At 45.8% G+C, this 22,292-nt stretch overlaps 1 protein-coding gene across 1 annotated transcript in view; it reads right to left on the bottom strand.

The window, feature by feature from the left end:
* LOC142243432 (protein QNR-71-like) overlaps nucleotides 1-16,182 on the bottom strand; it is a 32,007-nt gene extending 15,825 nt beyond the window's left edge. The window contains exons 1-5 of the mRNA XM_075315362.1: nucleotides 15,982-16,182; nucleotides 13,875-14,027; nucleotides 13,653-13,796; nucleotides 13,418-13,582; nucleotides 11,239-11,397 (exon numbers count right to left, since the gene is read on the bottom strand). Of these exons, the coding sequence (XP_075171477.1) occupies nucleotides 11,239-11,397; nucleotides 13,418-13,582; nucleotides 13,653-13,796; nucleotides 13,875-14,027; nucleotides 15,982-16,048 (688 nt within the window). The 5' untranslated portion in view covers nucleotides 16,049-16,182. The remainder of the gene's footprint in view (nucleotides 1-11,238; nucleotides 11,398-13,417; nucleotides 13,583-13,652; nucleotides 13,797-13,874; nucleotides 14,028-15,981) is intronic.
* Nucleotides 16,183-22,292: the final 6,110 nt, after the last annotated feature.

Raw genomic sequence — 22,292 nt, 5'->3', positions numbered from 1 at the left:
AAGTTTCTGCCGAGTAAAAGAGGAGAAGGTAAAGAGACTACTGTTTGTGCCTGTTTCTTTCATTGCTTGTCGGCCCTGCACCGTGTTAGTCACGCAGCACCATAGACTTCCACAAGCACCAACTGTGCCCCGGGCATTGCTCCACCTGTGGGGAGCAGTACCACCATTGCTGCCATAACATCATCCCGGTGGCCTCACACAGCAGCGGCGGCTTAATAGCCGCATACCACAGGTGGCGTCACGAACACAAACATTAAAGTCATCAGCCACATATTCAACTGACACCCACCAGGGCCACGGAGCCGGGCCCAGCCACCACTGACTACCACCGGACTAGTCCGGCCCGGCACCTGGTGTCCCATAGCCCTGGGGTGGGCGAGTCAACTTCTCACCAGAGACTTTGTAGCGATCCCGGCCAGGTTGGGATCGCTGGTGGGATCGCTAGAAAGTCAGTGTGTAAAGGGGCCTTTACAGATACACAATGACTTTTTGTAGAAACCAGTAAGCCCCAGTGTGGCCACAACAGGGCAATTATTAGTGATCTGTAGATAACCAGCAGCCCAGTACAGATCCTTGATGTCCATCTTATTGACTACTCAGCATCTCAGTCTAGAATATACATTGTGGATCTTGTATCAAAGTTTCTAACAACCAAACCAGTTAACCCGTCACTTACTTTTTCCTGCCTGGATGCCTGAGACCAGGCAGAGCACCACCAGCCCCTGCACTGCTGCCTGCCGCATCCTGAACACTGACTGAGCTGCTCAGGGATCTCACACCAGCATTTAAATTGTGTCCAACAAGTCCCAGCTGCAGGAACCAGCAGTGGATCCCCCTGATCCCTCCTCCTGTATATGAGAAGCTGCAGGCCCATCATGTGATGGGATTAGGGAGAGATGTCTGCTCATGTGCTTCTGAGTCACTCCCAAGAATCTCACACTTTTTCTACGTTTTTTAATGCTACATTCAGTTAAGACTTTTTTTCCATCAGGAATGTACCACAAATTGTCAGTGTAGTTTAGGCTACTTTCACACATCAGTTTTTTTCCATCAGGCACAATATATGCAAAAACGGATGTGCCGGATCCTTTTTTTGATGAATCCGGTATACCTGATCTGTCAAAAACGGATCCGGCGCATCCGGTTTTGCAACCGTTTCGTCCGTTTTTTTGCTGGATCCGTTTTTTACAATAAATTGGAGCATGATCAGTTTAAAAAACCGGATCCGGCGGCCGCATCCGTCTTTTTTGCCGCATTACACCGGATCCAGCGTCCATAGACTTCCATTGTAAATCACACTGTATCGTGTCGGATGCGTTTTTTTATCAGAGACAAAAAACGTTACAAGAAACGTTCCATTCGGCCGCCGCATTAGCCAATTACGAAGGATCTGGTAAAAGCCGGATGCAACGCAAGGCCATCAGGCAAAATCCGGCTCTAATACAAATCAATGGGGATAAAACGGATCCGGCGCCGGATCATTTTTATCCGTTTTTTTCCGGATTGTGCCTGATGGAAAAAAACTGATGTGTGAAAGTAGCCTTATAGAGGTGACGCAAAAAATCATGTGAAGTCTCCTGAAGTTTTTATAGATAAAAAAAATTCTTGCGTAAATCTACATTTGTGGCGTACGTCCACATTCAGCTTTTTATGTTGCTTTAAAGTCAATGCTAAAAGAAAATGAAAAGATGTTGCAGGGGAAGATATTCATGTATTTGTTATGGTGGTCTTAATAAAAAGGAAAAAAAAAGTAAAGAAAAAACAACACAGCTGATGCTCCTGCAGTTTGGCTTTTTTTTGTCAGACCTCTCCTAATTTATTTATTTGGGGGGGGGGGGGATGTGTTTGTTGTACATTTTTGCTAGGCTTTATGAAGTCTATTAAACATTCAGTAAAATGCATTTTTTCATTTGGAAACCCTCCCAAAACTTCTGTTGTAAAGAATGGTGTGTCTTCCAAGCAGAAAATGCCTTCAGAATTGTTTGCAAGCGTCTTTTAACTGCTAATAATAAATAACTATATTTATATAGCGCCAACATATTCCGAAGCACTTTTTGGCAGATTCCCTTTATTAGGCTCTGTGCGCACTAGTGCGCTTTACCCGCGGATTTACACGCGGATTTGCCGCGGAAATTTCTTGAGAAATGTCTGCAATCTTTGTGCAGACATTTCCCAGCAAATTCTATGAGAAAAAAATTTCTCGAGAAAATTTCTTGAGAAAATGAGCACGTCAATTCTTTTCCGCAGGTACCCTGCAGATTTCGGCAGTACAGCCTGCAAAATCCGCAGGGAACCACCCGCGGAAAAATCGCGGCAAATCCGCATGCGGACTTGGTGCGGATTTTTTCCGGAGGTCCGGAAATCTTTCACTCCCAGAAGTTTCTCAAGAAATTTTCTTGAGAAACTTCACATTTCTAGTGCGCACATAGCCTTAGGAAGCTTTCTGAGCGCTTTTTCAGGCTTTTTTTTTTGGGAAGAAAACAAATAATGGCAATTGTGGCCCAGCTTTGATTATTGCCATGCTTGTCCCATTTTCATAAAGGCTGTGTACACATTTGGTTATTCCAAGATTGTAGAATGTCTCTTCCATTTTCTATCACCTTTTCAATTCAGCACATTGTCTCCCCATCTCCCGCTCTGTACCCCTCATCTGATCCCCATACCACATCTTCTCTTGTTACAGTATATCTTATCTATCCCAATTGTATCTTCTCACTGAGCAGTTTCCGGTCTCAGTTTCTGGTGGAAATTATATCAGAAATGATTCCTGCTGGACAGACAGCACAAATCATGTGTCAGATTTAGTAAGGTGCATGTGCCTAATACATTTCTGATATAGATCAAAATAACTTTGGCACACCTCTTTTACTAACTATTTCACTTCAATCTTTCACCGCACGTCACATCCCAGCATTGTGCACATTCTCTCCTTCACTGCTTTCATTAACAGAGTGCCGCAAGCATGTGCAGTGCTGGGTTGTGACATGCGGTGAAACTCCGCCCACAGCCCAGTCACTCAGTGAGACTGGGGCCCACCTCAGTGATATCGGGTCAATTTCCAATTCCGGGAGTTGACGTGACAACACTGGACATCAGAGGCCACTGCAGCCTAGGTAAAAAAAAACCCACATCACTATCGCATACGGTATGATGCGGTTATTTGCCAGAGGTGTAGATTGGGTGCAGGAATATGGTGTAAACATTTCAGCACAAAATTTGCATCTCTAGGCAAAAAAATGCACAAAAACGAGTTTCATGCCATTTGCGTGCAGTCTTCTGCCTGGAGGTGCAAATTTGGTGCTAAAATCTGGTGCAGACATTTCAGCACCAAATTTGCACCTCCTGGAAGAAAACTGCATCAAAACTGTTTTTGTACATTTTTTGCCAAGAGATGCAGATTTGGTGCTGAATTTTTTTATACCATATTCCCAATATGCACCCAATATACACCTAATGGCAAAAACCCGCATCACTACCGCATCATACTACATGTGGTAGTGATGCGTTTTTTTTTGCCAGGAGCTGTAGATTAGGTGCAGGAATATGGTGTAAAATTTTCTGCATGAAATCTGCATCTCTTGGCAAATAACCCCACAGTTTTCTTTGAGAGTTCATTGAGGTCATCTGGGGTCTGGTTACCTGTGGAGGACTGTTTGAACCTCCAGCTGTGACTGCAACTAACCTAAGTGACATCACCGCTCATCGCGGCTTAGTCTCTGCCTGAACACATAGAGCCTGCTAATGCGCATGTGCACTTTGATCTGCCCTACTGATAGCAGAGCTGGTGTCTGTTTGGGATGTCACAGCAGCCTGGCTCGGCTCCGTGACCCCATCTGTGTCAATAAAAAAAAGGAGATGGGTATGATTGGTATAGTAGTTCTTTGTGACGCTACCTGTGGTGTGGTACTATAATATGGGAGCTGCCACTACAAGGAGGTTCCTCTGAGGGCCGGAGATAGTGCAGCTAGGTTCGTACAGCGCTCCACAGGCAGCGCTCAGGCCCACAGGGAAGTTGGGAGTAGTAGTCCACTCTGGCTGCTGCGCAGCAAAGGTGTTGGAAGGAAGGGATGACACAAGGGTTGCAGTTAAATTTCTTTACTCAGTGAGAGGTCACCACCTTTGGACTGCCGGACTCTGCTGTCATGGGCTCCAGGCGGTCCCGGATAGTTCAGAACCGATGTTTCTTTCAGTGAGTCCTTCCTCCCTGCGGCTTGACGGTATGCTTGGACCCGAGTCCTTGGAATGGTTTCTTTCCCGTATAGCAGGCAGCGCAAGTCCGTAGATGGGGGCCACCCTATGGTCACGACCCTTTGCTATATATGCTTCTGTGCCCCAGATACTGTGTGTAGGTCAGAAGACTTTAAATCCTCTGCCCAGCATATCTGCTGGCAGGATGTAATGTGCCCACCAGCCTAGGGCTCTGCACCCTATAGTCTGTGCCCAGTCAACAAGGAGCTATGGCACAGCTCTCCCCTCAGCGACTGTCCTCCTGCATCTCACTTGTTTCCTGGTTGCTGTGTGTTGCCTTGCTCCCCAGTGTCAAGCTCCTCCCCCCTGGTTCCTGAACTAGTGAGCAGAGGGTCCACTACATTAGTGATAGTTGCCCTCTCACCAGGACTGGGCTAGTGTAGAGACTTGGGCAGTGGCTAACTATGGTTTGGTGAATTGTGGTGGTTTAACACACACACACACACACACACACACACTAGACCTATGTACACCACATTCTGGTAATTATATATAATATATTATATATACATATACTCACTGGGGGTGGCTGCAGCTTTTAGGGGAAAATCCTGGTGACAGGTTCCCTTTAAGCAACCCTGTGGAAAAACACAATTTCCTTCCACATTCCAAAGGATTTAACTTCTTGAATGTTTGAACACTGAGGTGTGCAGTTTTTAAAATTGTGTCATTTAGGTATTGTCTGTCACATAGAAGGACCCACAAGAACAGCATTTGTAGCTTTTGCTGGCCAGTGGTTCATAACAATTTTTTTATTTTTTTTTTTGTGGTGGAAACTGGGCTCTTACATCTTGGACCATTATGTGGCTTCACCAATGGTATATCTGATGCCCTGGCAAAACCAGGGTGTCAGAGCCTGCAAAATCCATCAAAGTGCAGGCTATTCTCCTCCTTGGTAACCTGATCCCACACCAGTGCAGCAGGACAGACACCGGGAAGGGGGGTGGGGGGGGGGGGGGGGGGCGGCAGAGTGAGTTTGGGAGTGTGAAGAGAGCAGACCAGGAGAGCTAGCTCCTGGCTGCTATTAGGCTGCTTTCACACTACGTCGTCTTTTTAACATGCGTCCTGAACGGTTTTTTTTGCTGCAAAAGCGGATCCTGCTTTTACAGCAAGAAATGCATGCAAACGCATGTCTTATTTTGCAGGATCCTGTCACTGGATGTTTATGGGCGGGCATTGGAGTCATGTGATCGGGAGTGAGGGGAACTAAACGTGCCAGACTGGGAGCCGGCATCTGACAGCTGCGAGGCTCGTAACCAAGGTAAACATCGGGTATACTTGCTTGGATATCCGATATTTACTTTGGTTACAAGCGTCTGCAGCTGCTAGGAGCCGGGCTTCCCTGCACACGTTACCAACGTAAACATCGGGTAACTAAGAGAAGTTGTTACCCGATATTTACATTGGTTACGAGGAGAGAGCGCGAGAGAGAGAGCGCGAGAGAGAGAGCGCGAGAGAGAGAGCGCGAGAGAGAGAGCGCGAGAGAGAGAGCGCGAGAGAGAGAGCGCGAGAGAGAGAGCGCGAGAGAGAGAGCGCGAGAGAGAGAGCGCGAGAGAGAGAGCGCGAGAGAGAGAGCGCGAGAGAGAGAGCGCGAGAGAGAGAGCGCGAGAGAGAGAGCGCGAGAGAGAGAGCGCGAGAGAGAGAGCGCGAGAGAGAGAGCGCGAGAGAGAGAGCGCGAGAGAGAGAGCGCGAGAGAGAGAGCGCGAGAGAGAGAGCGCGAGAGAGAGAGCGCGAGAGAGAGAGCGCGAGAGAGAGAGCGCGAGAGAGAGAGCGCGAGAGAGAGAGCGCGAGAGAGAGAGCGCGAGAGAGAGAGAGCGAGAGAGAGAGCGCGAGAGAGAGAGAGAGCGCGAGAGAGAGAGAGCGAGAGAGAGAGAGCGAGAGAGAGAGCGCGAGAGAGAGAGAGAGCGCGAGAGAGAGAGAGAGCGAGCGAGAGAGAGAGAGCGAGAGAGAGAGAGAGAGAGAGAGCGCGAGAGAGAGAGAGAGCGCGAGAGAGAGAGAGAGAGAGCGAGAGAGAGAGCGCGAGAGAGAGAGAGAGCGCGAGAGAGAGAGAGAGCGAGCGAGAGAGAGAGAGCGAGCGAGAGAGAGAGAGCGAGCGAGAGAGAGAGAGCGCGAGAGAGAGAGAGCGCGAGAGAGAGAGAGAGCGCGAGAGAGAGAGAGAGCGCGAGAGAGAGAGAGAGAGAGCGCGAGAGAGAGAGCGCGAGAGAGAGAGCGCGAGAGAGAGAGCGCGAGAGAGAGAGCGCGAGAGAGAGAGCGCGAGAGAGAGAGCGCGAGAGAGAGCGCGAGAGAGAGAGCGCGAGAGAGAGAGCGCGAGAGAGAGAGCGCGAGAGAGAGAGCGCGAGAGAGAGAGCGCGAGAGAGAGAGCGCGAGAGAGAGAGCGCGAGAGAGAGAGCGCGAGAGAGAGAGCGCGAGAGAGAGAGCGAGAGCGAGAGCGAGAGCGAGCGAGAGAGCGAGCGAGAGAGCGAGCGAGAGACTGATCACGGAGACTGGTTCTGGGCATGCTCAGTAGAGCAAGCAGGATCCTGCCTATCAGCACGCCAGCGTTCACATGCGTTTGCATGTTGTTTAGTCAGGATCCAGCAATTTGCAGAAGTTGGACGCAGCTCAAAAATGCTACAAGTAGCATTTTTGAAAGATGTTAAAAAACTGCAAGTCGCTGGATCCTCACTATAACGCATGCAAATGCAGGTGAACGCATGTTAACGCGAGTCCATTGCAAATGCATTAAATGAAAACGCATTTGCACTGGATCCGTTGCTGCGTTAAAAAAAAACGTTCAGGACGCATGTTAAATAAACGTAGTGTGAAAGCAGCCTAAGGAAGGGAAGTGTGAGGAAGGGGCCCGAGTAGTGGCCCGCCGGTATCCAGGGGTGACCCGGATAACTGCAGGGGGAGTGGGCTCCCCGTTACCGACTGAGGAAGGAGAAAGAAGCGTCTGGCTGCAAAACAAGACCAGGATCCTGCTGTACCGTGTGTGGGACCCCAAAACACCCTCCGCACCGAAGGCTGCAGACACCGGCAATTTCTGGTTAATTCCTGACTGAATTTCCTTGCAAAGCGAACTGTGAGTAACATCCCCGGTCCAACTGGGCGCACAGCTCTCAGACGGTCTCCATCTCCCCCCTGCACCATCTCACCAGGGTCCCGGGACACCAACACCCTACCCGTGGAGGGAAATCACCACCTTGCTGCCCACCACCATCCCCGGGATCCATTTACCGGCAATCCTCCGTTACCACACCACGGGTGGCGTCACGGACAATCTCCCTTACCTAATCCCCTTCTTACTGTGGAGCCTGAGATCACAGAGCGGGTCACGCCACCATGATACCCACAGAAGTGGCCCGGATCCGAGTACCCCTTATCCCGGGGCATCACATCCACTCAGTGCACATGTCAATTTATGATTAAGGATATTGTAATATTGGCATGTAGCTGAACAGTGAGTCCGCAAGCTCAATGTTATCGGTGGGCCCTTATCACCCCAGTCTGGCTGTAGACCCCCGTTATGTTACCTGTGACCCTACAGATCTAAGCAGTGATCATCTTTAGGCTATGCTCAGATTTCCCAAGCCACAAATCAGGAGTGGGTGAAAATAAAATGCAGGAATGGTGGATACATTTCTATTATACTTCTCCACTCCCTATTCTGGCTTACAGATACTGAGGTAAAACACTAACCAAAACCTGAAAGTGGCCTTAGTTTCTTGCCAATATTTAAGGCCTCCTCTTATGAGTAGTGTTGATTTCTTTAGTAAATACAAGGAAGGTTAGAATTTCATCCCTCTATAGACACCAAATATCAGCCTGTGATATTTAAAGGCCCCTTTACACACAGACTTTCTAGCGATCCCACCAGCGATCCCAACCTGGCCGGGATCGCTACAAAGTCGCCGGTGAGCTGTCAAATAGGCAAACCTGGCCAATGACGCAACAGCGATCCGGACCTGCAGAACAACCTAGTAAGTCATTGGGGACGTTGTAAAGCAGCTTTTTGAAAGGGAAGTCGCTAACGAAGTCGCTGTAAAGTCCACTTTACACACAGACTTTCTAGCGATCATGCTGCACAGCGGGAAACAATGGACCAAAGAATGGTCCTGAACGATTTGTAGCGATCAGCAACTTCACAGCAGGGGCCAGGTCGCTGATGTGTTTCACACACTGCAATGTCGCTGGGGAGGTCGCTATAACGTCACAAAACCGGTGACGTTACAGCGATGTTGTTTGCGATGTTTCAGTGTGTAAAGCCACCTTAAGAGAACATCCGACTGCAGTAGATCCTGAGTTAGAGCCATAAACTCTTCGTGTCTTCTTGGGCAGACTAAGGTTACATTGTGGAACTGACAGGAATCACCAATGGATTACAAGAGACAGGAAAATATTTTAAGAACTTTATTGACTACAGCTTTACCACCTGAGATGAAACAGCAGAACACCAGAACATGGCAGACATTTACATGTGAAGCAGAAGCTTATATTATTGCAGCCTTGCTTTTCAGAAGAGGATCATGCTCATTGTTTCGTTTGAAGAAGACATCTTTGACCTGACTGAAGTACACTGCAATTCCTTGACGGCTTCGTCCATCTGATGCATTTGCAATAGGTTTGTATTCCTTAGATTTCCTAGAAAGGAATTAAGAGCATAGAGGCTGTGATAATTCAAGGAATAGCGCATGTCAGGCAACACAGCCCCATCTGCCATTTGCAGAGCCTGGTTGATTTTTTTTTGTTTTTTTAATATTGGCATCTGAAGCGCAGGTCTGAGTTTACAGCAGCTAGAACAAGACTTGTCAGATTCTTATACAATTTACTGTAGAGAGTTTCTCAGCTAAAACCAGACAAGACTGGGTAATAAGTGAATCCCAGACTCGCTATAAAGAGCTGGAACACAAACTCACCTGTACAAGGCAACACCGATCAGCAGAGCAACAAGGGCTACGAGAGCGAGAGGAATAAGTACTGTAGACACCGACTGTTGTGTGGACCCTGGAAAAGGGGTAATAGTTATACGCAATTAGTAGTGATTAGTTTGCACACAGGTTGGTTGGTTTCTCTCTACACCCCCCCCACAATCTAGCGTCACACAAGATCACTTTAGAAGGCCAAAAATATTTGTAGTTATTGACTGGAATAAACTGCATAGTCACTCACTTCAAGCAAAATGTTTCTAATACAAAAGGAGAGAAGTTTCACCCAGTCATTTGTAAGCTTCTTAAGTACGTTGGTTTGTACACCAGGAGCTGCCATTGGCTGGATATTAGCAGTACAGAGCCACTTACCACCATCTATAGACACCAGTGTACTGGCAAGAGCCAAACTTGCACCATCGCTCAGGGTAATATTGACACAGTAAGATCCTGGCTCAAATGCCCTTCTTAGGGTCAGCAAGCATTGAGCAGAAGCTGGAACTTCATCACACACCATGTCTCGGGGAACCATGCAGCTGTCATCTGAGACTATTGTACAGGCATCTGTAGGGAGGCTGAAGGAGCAGTGGTCATCAGACAAGGACCAGCAGTAGAAGTGTTACAGATATGGTCACTATTTGCAGAGACATACCTTCCTTCACAAGTGACCACAAAGTCAATTACGGAGCTCCCACTTGGAGATGCGGATATTTGGACACTCGTCATTTCAATGATGTTGACCTCAAGGATACCATCTAAAAGTCAGTAAAGTAGTAAGGACTCAGGCCCTTTATATTGCCAACATTAGTATAGAAGCAGCAGACAACTCACCGACAATTGTGATGTTGTTCTTGTAATAGCCATATCTGTATATGAAGCAGTCTGGAGCAGGGGTTGTATATGGAGCGGTTGTATGGCCAGTGGTAACATTGGATATCTCAGTGGGCTGAGGAGTGTCAGTGGGTGGTAGATCTGTGGAGTTACCTGCAAAGAAAGGGTGCAGTCTATTCTCCATCATAAGAACATGTGATATTTGGGCCCCTGCACAGGACACTCCTGAAAGCTCCATATTACATCAATTTTAGTCACATTCCTACTTACCAGTGGAATTTGTAGTGGTGAAAGCACTGGTGGGAGTTGGTAGAAGTGTTGTATGGATTGGAGTGGGTGTAGCTGGATTACATGGACCAGGAATGGCAGCTTTGATAGTCAAGTTAACACTGACGTTTCCAATCTGGGTGTAGTTATGAGCAGAGACTGGACTATTGGAAAGAGAATCATTCCCATCGCCATAATCCCAGGCGAAGCGCAGTTTAGATTTATTCAGGTAATGGCTTGGATCATGGATTCTGACGTCAAAGGTGATCGATGAATTCTTAATAAAGAGGTTGTCTGAGGAATTCTTGTCATTCTTTTGAGACAGCTTCACATAAAATGGAATTTGATCTAAACAAAGTTATATACAAATAAGTGCTGATCAGATCTAGCAGTGCTTTAAATGCAGAGCCTAAAGTACACAAAGCTAAGATGGTGGGGCTACACAGTAGGAGGACTAGGGGACAAGACAATGATATCCTGCCGATAAGGATTAAAAACAGCACAGCACCCAGCAAGTGACATCACTGGAATCAGGGTCTCACTCACTACATCATACTGCTATTGGAATACAACACAAACTTTCTGACGAATACTTTTAAAATAAAAGTAGCATGCCGGCCATGCATGTAGTGTGGTTATGAAACCACCAGCATTTAATTTCCAGAGCAATCAGTACAGCATAGTGCCTTATAGGCTCTACACATCTTCCATGACTGACCCTTTGTAACGGATATCTTGTCCTTAAGGGTATGTGCACACGCTGAGTTTTTGGTGCAGAAATATATATAAATATTCTCTAATTTAAAAAAAAAGAAAAAAGTTTTTGGGGAAGATTTTTCCCACTAGAATGAGTGAAATCTGCTTAAAAAAGCTGCTGAAAGAGTAGACAAGCTGCAGCTATTTATCTGCTGCAAATTTACAGAGTCCACTACACAACATTTGATAGACTGGGTTCTTCGGTTCCTGTGCACACTGCTCCACAACTTACCAGTTACTACATAATTACTGCTCGCTTTTGCAACTGGGTAATGCTTCCGGTAACCTCTTCTGAAGACAGTGACATCAATCATTTGTGTGCCGGCTGTGATGTTTGTAGTATTTATGGATAAAATGGCAGAAGATCTCCCCATCTTTTGGTAATACTGGCCTGAGCAAAGAAAGAAAATCACCAGTCATTTCCAAATTAATGAGTCGGCTAAAGAAAGTACAAGTCAGGTGGCTCAGTGGTTAGCACTGCAGTCTTGCAGCGCTGGGGTCCTGGGTTCAAATCCCACCAAGGACACTATCTGCATGGAGTTTGTATGTTCTCCCAGTGTTTGCGTGGGTTTCCTCCCACACTCCAAAGACATACAGATAGGGACTCTAGATTGTGAGCCCCAATGGGGACAGTGTTGCCAATGTATGTAAAGTGCTATGGAATTAAAAGCGCTATATAAGTGAAAATTATCATCATTATCATTAAAAAAAGAGGATAGATAGAGTGTATACACACACAGGTCATCAGTAGGAGCTGGGAGTGGTTGCTATAGGAACAAAGACTTTCACATATAAGCTTCTTATAATATGAATAAGATGTTGGTGGGGAGGGGGATAGAGGCAGACCAGGGGACATTACTTGGCCAATTTAGTTAAATCTGTGTGGAATATCTGTGGTTATGAAATATATGTTGTGAAATGCTTCTATTAGCTTAGTTTTTGCCTTTTAATAATTACAAACCACAAAACAAATGGATAGAAATGTGTGTGCAGAATACATTCTATTTTGTTAACAGTTATTACCCTAAGCGAAGCCAGGTAGTACAGTATATAATATATTTTTGCGTTTACCAACACCAGCTGTATATTCTTTAAAATGACAGCAAGCCTCTTCATTGGCTGTAAACAATAACAATTGAAAAAGATCACTATGTCTATATAATATGGTTTTTCTTTGTATATTTAATTCCTGAAATTAACTTTGATATTCTAATTTATTGAGATGCACATGTATGTAATAGTGATCTGACAATGCAATTCAGTAGTGAGAAAAAGCCTAAGGCCATGTGCGCACTAGAAAAGTGATTTTTCTCAAGAAAATTTCTTGAGAAACTTCTGGGAGTTGAAGATTTCCGCACCTGCGGAAAATCCACGGGAAAAACGCATGCGGATTTGCCGCAGGTTGGTCCCTGTGGTTTTGCAATAAATATAGATCATAGATAGACATATAATGGATAGAGGGAAAGATGGATAGATTAATAGATAGAGATATGAGAAAGACCTATATAATGTCCCACCCCCCTGCATTTTCTAAGCTGGCACCCTTTAGTGACTTTCATGTGTCACTAAAGGGTGCTTAGCCTTGTATTTAGCCATAATACAAACAAAAAAAACCAAAAAAAAACCACACACGTGAGGCCCCCCCTCCCCCCACCCCAGGGGGGGGGGGGGGAAAGTGGTTCCAAAGGGAGGGGGCGTTATCAGTAATAGGGGGGGGGGGGGAAATATATAAGGTCCAGATAAGGGGGTGGCCCCCAATCGGCACGGAGGCACCATTGCTGAAGGTCCCTCCCTCCCTGATGAATGGGTTGGTTTAGTTACTGTTTAAGTAGTTAAAATGGTTTGGTGGGAGGGGTGAATGGTTATTGGGTCATTTCAGCATGCGGGAAGGGGGAGGTTTCATGGAGTTGGTGGAAAAATTCTTGTTGGGGGGGGGGGGTGGGGGGGAGCAGGGGTTGCATCTGGTGGATGTAACCTCCCATCTTTGGTCAGTTCTTGGTAAAATTGCCTGGCGGATTTGGGGCTCTTCAGGGTGGGGTCCCTGGGAGTCGGTGTGGTTGGCTATGTCTTCCAGCAATAGTGGTGCCCCTGAGCCTGTGGTTGCGGCTGGTGGCAATGCTGGTTGTTTTCCCTTAATTGATGGTTTTGACAGGTTTTGGAGCTCCAATAACCTCTTTACCCTTCATGTTAAATTATTGTTTGTCATAATAAAGGCAGATTTGGCCATATTAATCCAAAATGGTTGTCTGTCGTCTATTAAGGGAGGGGGGGGGGGGGGGGAGCTGGATAGGTAATGTGGTGGTTGGAGGTACAAGGTACAGCCTCTACAATACTGCAGTCAAGCCTTAAGATGTCAGCTGTGTATTTAAAAAAAAAAAAAAAAAAAAACAAAAAAAAACCACAACCTTTACCTTGGGTGGAGAAGATATAAATGAAGTTGTGTCGTCTCCAGCGCGGGTGATGTGGGAATGGTTTCCCATCTGGAAAGTTGCTGGAAAAACTGCAGTTTCCTTTATCACAGAAGTCCATCCACTTGGTCCAGTTGTACACATATTGGTCCAGGGAAATGGAGGAAACTAGAAGGACAAAGATATTACGTGACCTTATGCTAGGATTCAGTATCTAGCATTGTAAAGCTGCATTTACCATTTCCACATCCTCTTTCATATTCAATGTCCCCATCATCATTTTCTTTCTGACATCTTGGAAACTGCAGGGTCACAGCAAATGTGATATTTGACCCTATCAGCGCAGGGCTGTCACTGGTCAGCAATGCCACCACTTTGCCACCTAGACAGAAAGATTAAGGCAGCATGATTGAGAGTAATTGTCAGTGAAATTGAGTCATGCGTACATCTCGCATAATACCTCTCCAGCAGTTCTCCCATCTAGAGTCACCAGACTTCCAGGCAGGGTAGAGATTCTCATCCCAAGAGTTGGTATCAGGAGACCAGCCAGCAATATGGTTACTGGGACCTGTAGAGCCAGATTTCCTTCCAAACTCCATTACATCCTGAAACCCTGTTCATTTGAACATAGAATATTCACATACTTAACTGCTCTGTATATTCTTTACAACTGGTTATACTAAGAAGGTGCTAAGCCATCATTACAATAGTGCCGTACTTCAATTGCCACCATCTAATCTGTATTGTGCCTTCAGCAGGGACTCCAGGCCAAAACATGTGCCATTAATCCAGTATAGCTTACACTTCAAGTCCTGTACTTTGACATTTAGGTCTGGATCAAAAGAGTGAAGACTTGATATGAGCCATGGCTAAGAGGTTTGTGATAACTGTCATCTAGATAGCCCACAGGACCCACCATTGGTGCTTTTTGTCTACAAAGGCTGAGCAGAAATGATCATGTAGCAGCTCATTCAACAGCATCATAATTTCCCATGAACTAGTTAAATAGGTTGTCTACTACTTGGACATTGATGACGTATACCTTGGGATATGTCATCAATGTCTCATCAGCCTTGCTTCAGTACACCCGATGATCAGCTGTTTTGTGCTGGTGGCCAAAAGGTTTGTATGAAGTCCAGCTCACCATATTCCCCTTCACTATGGAATCCAGTATTCAGCCTTACCATTTGCCAACACAGTCCCCAAAAAAAAAAAAAAAAAAAAAAAGTGAGGTTTTTTTTTTTATTCAATCATAGTACAGCAAACACATGGTTAGCGCAATCAATGTGTTTCACTCTTAGTCGTGACGTTTGAGCTGGATTTCTTGTACTTTAGGTGGCCGAAAGTGTCCAGTTCCAGAGTTTGTCTACTGATAACAGATACAGCCGGGTACTACACATGCACCTCCTATTGATGTGAGGTATCGGTCTGCAGCCATTATCAGAAGACGGGGCACCCCCCGAAACTGAGCTTTTCTGGTCACCTGCTGACACCGGCACTGAGAACAGAGTGATCAGTGAGGGGGTACCAGGTGTTGTACCCTGGGTGATCAGACATTGCTGTTAAAGTATTGAATAACTTCTTTAAGCTCAAGAGACCAATGTCCAGTTTATGCTCAAACCATTAATCCAGCTTGAAGGTTTGTTAGGAAGGTTCATCAGATGCATGCTAACAGAGGCTACATACACCAGCCATTAGGTGGTACAAGGAGGAGACAGGTCTTCTAACCTGGTTAGAGGAGACAACACTAGGTTTAGGTCACCTGAGCACTATATGCCATTTTCATGAAGTTCCCTCCCAGCCCAAGAACAACAACAAGACACCATTGATAGTCCCTTATTAGGCAGAGTTTCTACAGATGTAGAAGTTATTGCCACAAGATCACAGAAATTTGGGGAGCATTTAAAAAAGGTCTCAGATTCATAGCAGCAACATATTGTTTATTTCATAATGCAATACTAGACATTTTTCTTTTTTGCTGCAGCAAAAGCTGCTCAAGGTGCCATTTCAAGACCTACTGCTGCAAGTGTTCGTGAAGTGACAGATCCATAGACCTTTATGGGCACCAGCTTTAAACCCCTCAGTAATGGGAAAAATCTGTAGTCACAGGTTACCCATGAAGGGAGGCTGAGATCAGAAATCTGCTTCAAAGGAGGTTAGCCTTATTTTCACATGTACTATTGTTTTAAGGATAAATTGTTTTTATAAAAAGAAAAAAAAAAATTATTATATATATATATATATATATATATATATATATATATATATATATATATATAATAAGCACAACACAAAGAACACCTTGGGCATTACACAGGTATCAATTATTTGCAGTGCCAGTTATTAGCCCCCTTACAGATACACAATGACAATGGCTTTTTCATAGAAACCAGTAAGCCCCAGTGTGGACACAACAGTGCAGTTATTAGTGACCCCTAGATAGCCAGCAGCCCAGGACAGATCCTTGATGTCCATTTTATTGACTACTCAGCATCTCAGTCTAGAATATACATTGTGGATCTTGTACTAAAGTTTCTCACAACCAAACCAGTTAACCCCTCACTTACTTTTTGCTGCCTGGATGCCTGAGACCAGGCAGAGCACCACCAGCCCCTGCACTGCTGCCTGCCGCATCCTGAACACTGACTGAGCTGCTCAGGGATCTCACCCCAGCATTTAAATTGTGTCCAACAAGTCCCAGCTGCAGGAACCAGCAGTGGATCCCCCTGATCCCTCCTCCTGTATATGAGAAGCTGCAGGCCCATCATGTGATGGGATCAGGGAGAGATGTCTGCTCATGTGCTTCTGAGTCACTCCCAAGAATCTCACACTTTTTCTACGTTTTTTAATGCTACATTCAGTTAAGACTTTTTTTCCATCAGGAATTTACCACAAATTGTCAGTGCAGTTTATAGAGGTGACGCAAAAAATCTTGTGAAGTCTCCTGGAGTTTTTATAAATAAAAAAATTCTTGCGTAAATCTACATTTGTGGCGTACGTCCGCATTCAGCTTTTTTATGTTGCTTTAAGCCATGTGCACATGTTGCGTCCAGTACCTTGCAGAAATGAACACATCCTCTGGCAGAATTTGTCATTGTCAAATTTGATTTTTATAGCGTTTTTGCCGCGTTTTGACTGCGTTTTACATGCATTTTCAGTGCTTAAATTAAGATGCGTTTTCAATACAAATACACAAATAAAGTTTAAACATTCAAACAGTAGGAAAAAAATGAAAAAAAAATAAAAAAATAATTACCTTTAAATCATACACTATAATGATAATTTACCGAAAATGATTATTGAGATTTAATAAGTATGTTCCAAATAAAGTAAAAGTATTGTTTTACTCATTTTTTAAAGTAGGAATGGATGTGAGGGCAAATGGAAACCTCTTGACCTCACTATAATGCCAAAAACGCATGCTTTGATTTTGTCAAAAAAGCACGTATTTAGCATCAAAAAAGCACGTAAAACGCTAGAATTTTCTTTAAGGATGCGTTTAGATAATTCTCATTGACATCAATGTTAGCAAAATGCTGCCAAAATGGTAAAAACAATTGACAGGTTGCTTCTTCAAATGCAGAGATTTTGACAAATTTTTGTCACAAAAAACGTAGCGTTTTTGGACGCATCGTGCGCACGCAACATGCCTATTTCCCATAGACTTTGCTTGGAATTCAAAACGCATGCATTTTTGCATTAAAACGCTGCAGTTTAAAACGCTGCGGAAACGCAAGAAAAAACGTATCATGCGCACATGGCCTAAAAGTCAATGGTAAGAAAAAATGAAAAGATGTTGCAGGGGAAGATATTCATGTATTTGGTATGGTGGTCTTAATAAAAAGAAAAAAACAAAGTAAAGAAAAAAAACACAGCTGACGCTCCTGCAGTTTGGCTTATTTTGTCAGACCTCTCCTAATTTATTTACTGGGGGGAGGGGGGTGTTTGTTGTGCATTTTTGCTAGGCTTTATGAAGTCTATTAAACATTCAGTGAGGCCTCTGCCACACTCATGTGAAATTCACGCACGTGCCGAGAGACACGTATTTCCCCTGCGTGTTGCGTGCAGGTAAGTACGTGTCTCTGGTACGTGCGGGACACAAGTGTTCTACGTGTGCTATCCGCGATAGCACACGTAGAACCGGTAATTTACATACTCACCTGGTCCTTCCTGCTGTCTGCGCTGCTGTCCGTGGTGCTGATCCTCGGTCTCCAGCCCTCCCGTCTCCCCGCTGCTGCTGCTGCCAGGCAGTGAAGTGAATATTCAATGAGAATAATGAGCGGCGGTCGGCAGCAGCGGCAGAGGCAGGAGGGCTGGAGGAGGTGAGTAAATGTTTTGGTTTTTTTTCACTGACACGTGTGTTTTCTCCGGCGCATGTCACACAGGACCGCATCCACATTACACCGGTGTGGTACGGGTGCGGGCCGTGTGACACCCGTGCTGCGGGAGAAAACACTGACATGTCAGCGCTTTGAAAAACGCACACACGTACAAACGCACACGGACACACGTTCCGTGTGGTTTTACGTGTGTGTGCCTGCTACAATAGGGTAGCATTGCTTAATGTGTCTCCGTGCCGCCGGTACGTGTAAAAAATGACAAACACGTGCCGGCGGCACGGATATGTGTCGCAGGCCTAAAATGCATTTTTTCATTTGGAAACCCTCCCTAAACGTCTATTGTAAAGAATGGTGTGTCTTCCAAGCAGAAAATGCCTTCAGAAATGTTTGCAAGATTCTTTTAACTGCTAATAATAAATAATTATATTTATATAGCGCCAACAAATTCCGAAGCACTTTACATCCACTTGGTGTTTTTGAAAATCTGAAGTGGTTAAAAGTCGCTCAAAATCCTAAACGTATGGGTATTTTTTTATAGGAATTAAAGGGAATCTGTCACCAGGTTTTTGCCTCCTAAACTGAGAGCAGCATAATGTAGGGGCAGAGATCCAGATTTCTGAGATGTGTCACTTACTGGGCTGCTTGGTGTAGTTCTGATAAATCAGCAGTAGATTATCATTAGAGGACTACTTGGCCTGCTGTCAAGTAGTCCAGCATCTTCATGAGCTCTGTACAACTGCTAGATCTGCAGCAGAGAAAACATTGATTTTATTAAAACAACTCAGTAAGTGACACATCTCTGTAATCAGGGTCTCTGTCTCTACATTATGCTGCTCTAAGATGATGTAGCAAAAAATGTGGTTTTAATAGGAAGCTTCTTTAGAAAGGTTTCTGGGTGCTTTTTCAGGCTTTTTTTTAGGACGAAAACAAAAACTGCCTTTAACCACTGGGTCTTACTGCCTTTAACTTCCAGTAAATGTAATCTTACCTCTTTGATAATGCTATACACTCAAAAAATAATGGCAATTGTGGCCCAGCTTTGATTATTGCCATGCTTGTCCCTTGTTTTAATAAAGGCTGTGTACACATTTGGTTATGCCAAGATTGTAGAATGTCTCTTCCATTTTCTGTCACCTTTTCAATTCAGCACATTGTCTCCCCATCTCCCGCTCTGTACCCCTCATCTGATCCCCATACCACATCTTCTCTTATTATATCTTATCTATCCCAATTGTAGCTTCTCACTGAGCAGTTTCCGGTCTCAGTTTCTGGTGGAAATTATATCAGAAATGATTTCTGCAGGACAGACAGCACAAATCATGTGTCAGATTTAGTAAGGTGCATGTGCCTAATACATTTCTGATATAGATCAAAAATAACTTTGGCACACCTCTTTTACTAACTATTTCACTTCAATCTTTCACCGCACGTCACATCCCAGCATTGTGCACGTCCTCTCCTTCACTGCTTTCATTAACAGAGCGCTGCAAGCACGTGCAATGCTGGGTTGTGACATGCGGTGCAACTCCGCCCACAGCCCAGTCACCCACCCACCTCGGTGAAATCGGGTCAATTTCCAACCCCGGAAGTTGATGTGACAACACTGGACATCAGAGGCCACTGCAGCCCGGGTCAAAAAAACACATCACTATTGCATACGGTATGATGCGGTAATGATGCGTTTTTTTGCCAGAGGTGTAGATTGGGTGCAGGAATATGGTGTAAACATTTCAGCACAAAATCTGCATCTCTAGGCAAAAAAATGCACAAAAACGAGTTTCATGCTGTTTGCGTACAGTCTTCTGCCTGGAGGTAGAAATTTGGTGCTAAAATCTGGTGCAGACATTTCAGCACCAAATTTGCACCTCCCGGAAAAAAAACTGCATCAAAGACGTTTTTGTGCATTTTTTGCCAAGAGATGCAGATTTGGTGCTGAATTTTTTACACCATATTCCTGCACCCAATCTACACCTAATGGCAAAAGCCCGCATCACTACCGTATCATACTGCATGTGGTAGTGATGCGTTTTTTTGCCAGGAGGTGTAGATTGGGTGCAGGAATATGGTGTAAAAATTTCTGCACCAAATCTGCATCTCTTGGCAAAAAAATCTGCAGTTTTCTGTGAAAGTTCATTGAGGTCACCTGGGGTCTGGTTATCTGTGGTCATGGGTGGAGGATTGTTTGAACCTCCAGCTGTGACTGCAACTAACATAAGTGACATCACCGCTCATCGCGGCTCATCTGCCTGAACCTCAAAGCATTCAGTCATGTTCCATAATCGCGTGCTGTGCCTTCAGTCATGTAGCAGAGCTGGACTCCTCATGGGACCTCATGTGGATTACATCAGGACCTGCAGAGGTGTTTTGGGGTTAATAAAGTGGTGACAGAGGGTGTTTTTTGTCTTATATTTCAAATACAGGATTTTTTCAATGTCTGTTTTTATTTACTTTATTAACATGCTGTCAATCAGGGTGGGGGCACATCTGACTGCAACCAATCACAGACGCCGATGGGTGGGGAAAGCAGTGCATATGCATGAACCTAATGAGCGGCCCCAGAAGTGAGTGGGCGGCCGTGGGAGCAGTTACAGCCACGCTGGAGGCTCGGTAAGTATGATTCGGCACTGCTTTATTATTTTTTTCTTTTATTTTTTGTATTACCAGAGTGCCGGACCCGGATAATTAGCCAAAATTCCCTAAGAATTCCAGGTCCGGCACCCGGATACTTTTGAAACCGCACAGATCCAAACTGTTACAGTCCGGATCCAAACAAATCCAAATATCCTTTTTTAAAGAAGTAGCAACAGATTTGGCGTTTGGAAAGATAAGAAGCAATGGTTTGTCTTCTATGAACTGGAAAAAAAATATATTTTTGTGGAGTAGCAACAGGTTTGGTGTTTGTTTGAAAAGTAATAAAAGCAATGCAGAAGGACGGAAAACAATAAGTAATGTACTCAATCTCCATGGCCTCATGAACACTCACAACACAAGACTCCAGTGCTAAATAAAGAGCATGTTTAACTACATTTAAAGTTTGCTCAACAAAATTTAGACAAGCCTGTGAAATATGGGAGATTATAGTCTGGTCAGATGAGATTAAAATTGAACTTGTTGGATGCCATAACACACACCATGCTTGGAAGCCAAAAAGCACGGCAGAGTACCCAAAAACATCATATGAACAGTGAAGTTTGGAGGTGGGAATGTGGTGCCTTGGACAAGCCAGGACGTCACAGGTACTGCAACAACACACCCCACACCCCGGTTAGGAACACCTAAGTCAGACACAAATCCTTGTTGCCTCCCTCCAGGGGCTGATGTCCACGTCAGGTGGGGTGGAGCCAGGCGGTTGGCTCAACCCACCGAGGAGTTCACAGTCCTGGAGGCGGGAAAAGGAGGGGAGTCGAGTTTTGGAGTTGAGTGAGGGAAGTAGTAGTGGAGGAACTGACTGGCTGTGTCCGGGTACGTGGCCCGGGCACAGAAACAGCAAGGTTGGCAGACGGTGGTGACCTTCTGCAGGAGAGGCCGATTGACGCACAACCGTAAGGACCGGGGACGGGCGGTGGCCCGCCGATACCGGATCGGGGAGCGAAGAGAAGCCAGCACCATCCGGCAGGGCCTACGGACCCCGACCAGGCTAGGAGTCGCCGTAAAACCGGTCAAATCCATCAGCGACGGGAACCTCCGGGGTTTCCCAGTAGTAAAAGACCCGTCTGAAGGCAACCGTCCAAACCATGAGGGAGAGAAAGCTACCGCCAGAGCTAGAGCTCCCAGGGTCAGAGCCTGCGGGCAAACAGGGGCTCCCTTAGCCAACCTACTGCTGGGGAGCGGGTTACCGGTGGGAAGCCATCGGGGCCGAAAACACAACAAAGGTGCAGGGAGAGACAGTTACCGCCAACCTACCGGGAGTGACCGTCGCAGCCGTCTGTGGGACTCGTCCATCCAGCCGTTTGTTTTACCAGAGACTCCGTGTGCGTTACTGGCTGAGTGAGTACCACCGTGCCGTCTGGCACTGCGCTGCCCCGCGACCCTGCACCTGGCCAAGCCCCGCAACCCACCATACAGCCAACAACTCCAGGCCCCGGGACTCCCAAAATCCCCCTACCCACGGAGGGGAGAGAAACATCCCAGCTGCTCCCTATCATCGCTCCCGGGATCCCCGTACAGAGCAGCGGTGGTGCCCCAACCTCACCACACACCGTGGGTGGTGTCACAAACCGACATCCCAAACACCAACCAACCACCCCTTTCACTCACGGGCGAGGAGCGCCGCTCAAGTCTCCGGATCCGGCCCAACGCTCGAGCCACCGAGCAGCAGCAGCAGCGCCGGACTCGAGCGTGGTGAGCGCAGCGCCCTCCCCGCCCACGACAGGAACATCATGGTGTGGGGCTGTTTTTCAGCATACAATACTGGCAAACTTCATATAACCGCTTCACTACCAGGCGGTTTTACATTTTGTGTGTTTTCCTCCCCTTCTTCCAAGAACCATAACTTTTTTTTATCTTTCCTTCAATATAGCCACACGAAGGCTTGTTTT

This window comes from Anomaloglossus baeobatrachus, chromosome 6 (genome assembly GCF_048569485.1).
Source record: "Anomaloglossus baeobatrachus isolate aAnoBae1 chromosome 6, aAnoBae1.hap1, whole genome shotgun sequence".
NCBI lineage: Eukaryota > Metazoa > Chordata > Amphibia > Anura > Aromobatidae > Anomaloglossus > Anomaloglossus baeobatrachus.
Note: the sequence above shows the minus strand (reverse complement) of the source record. Positions and strands in the feature narration are given on the sequence as shown.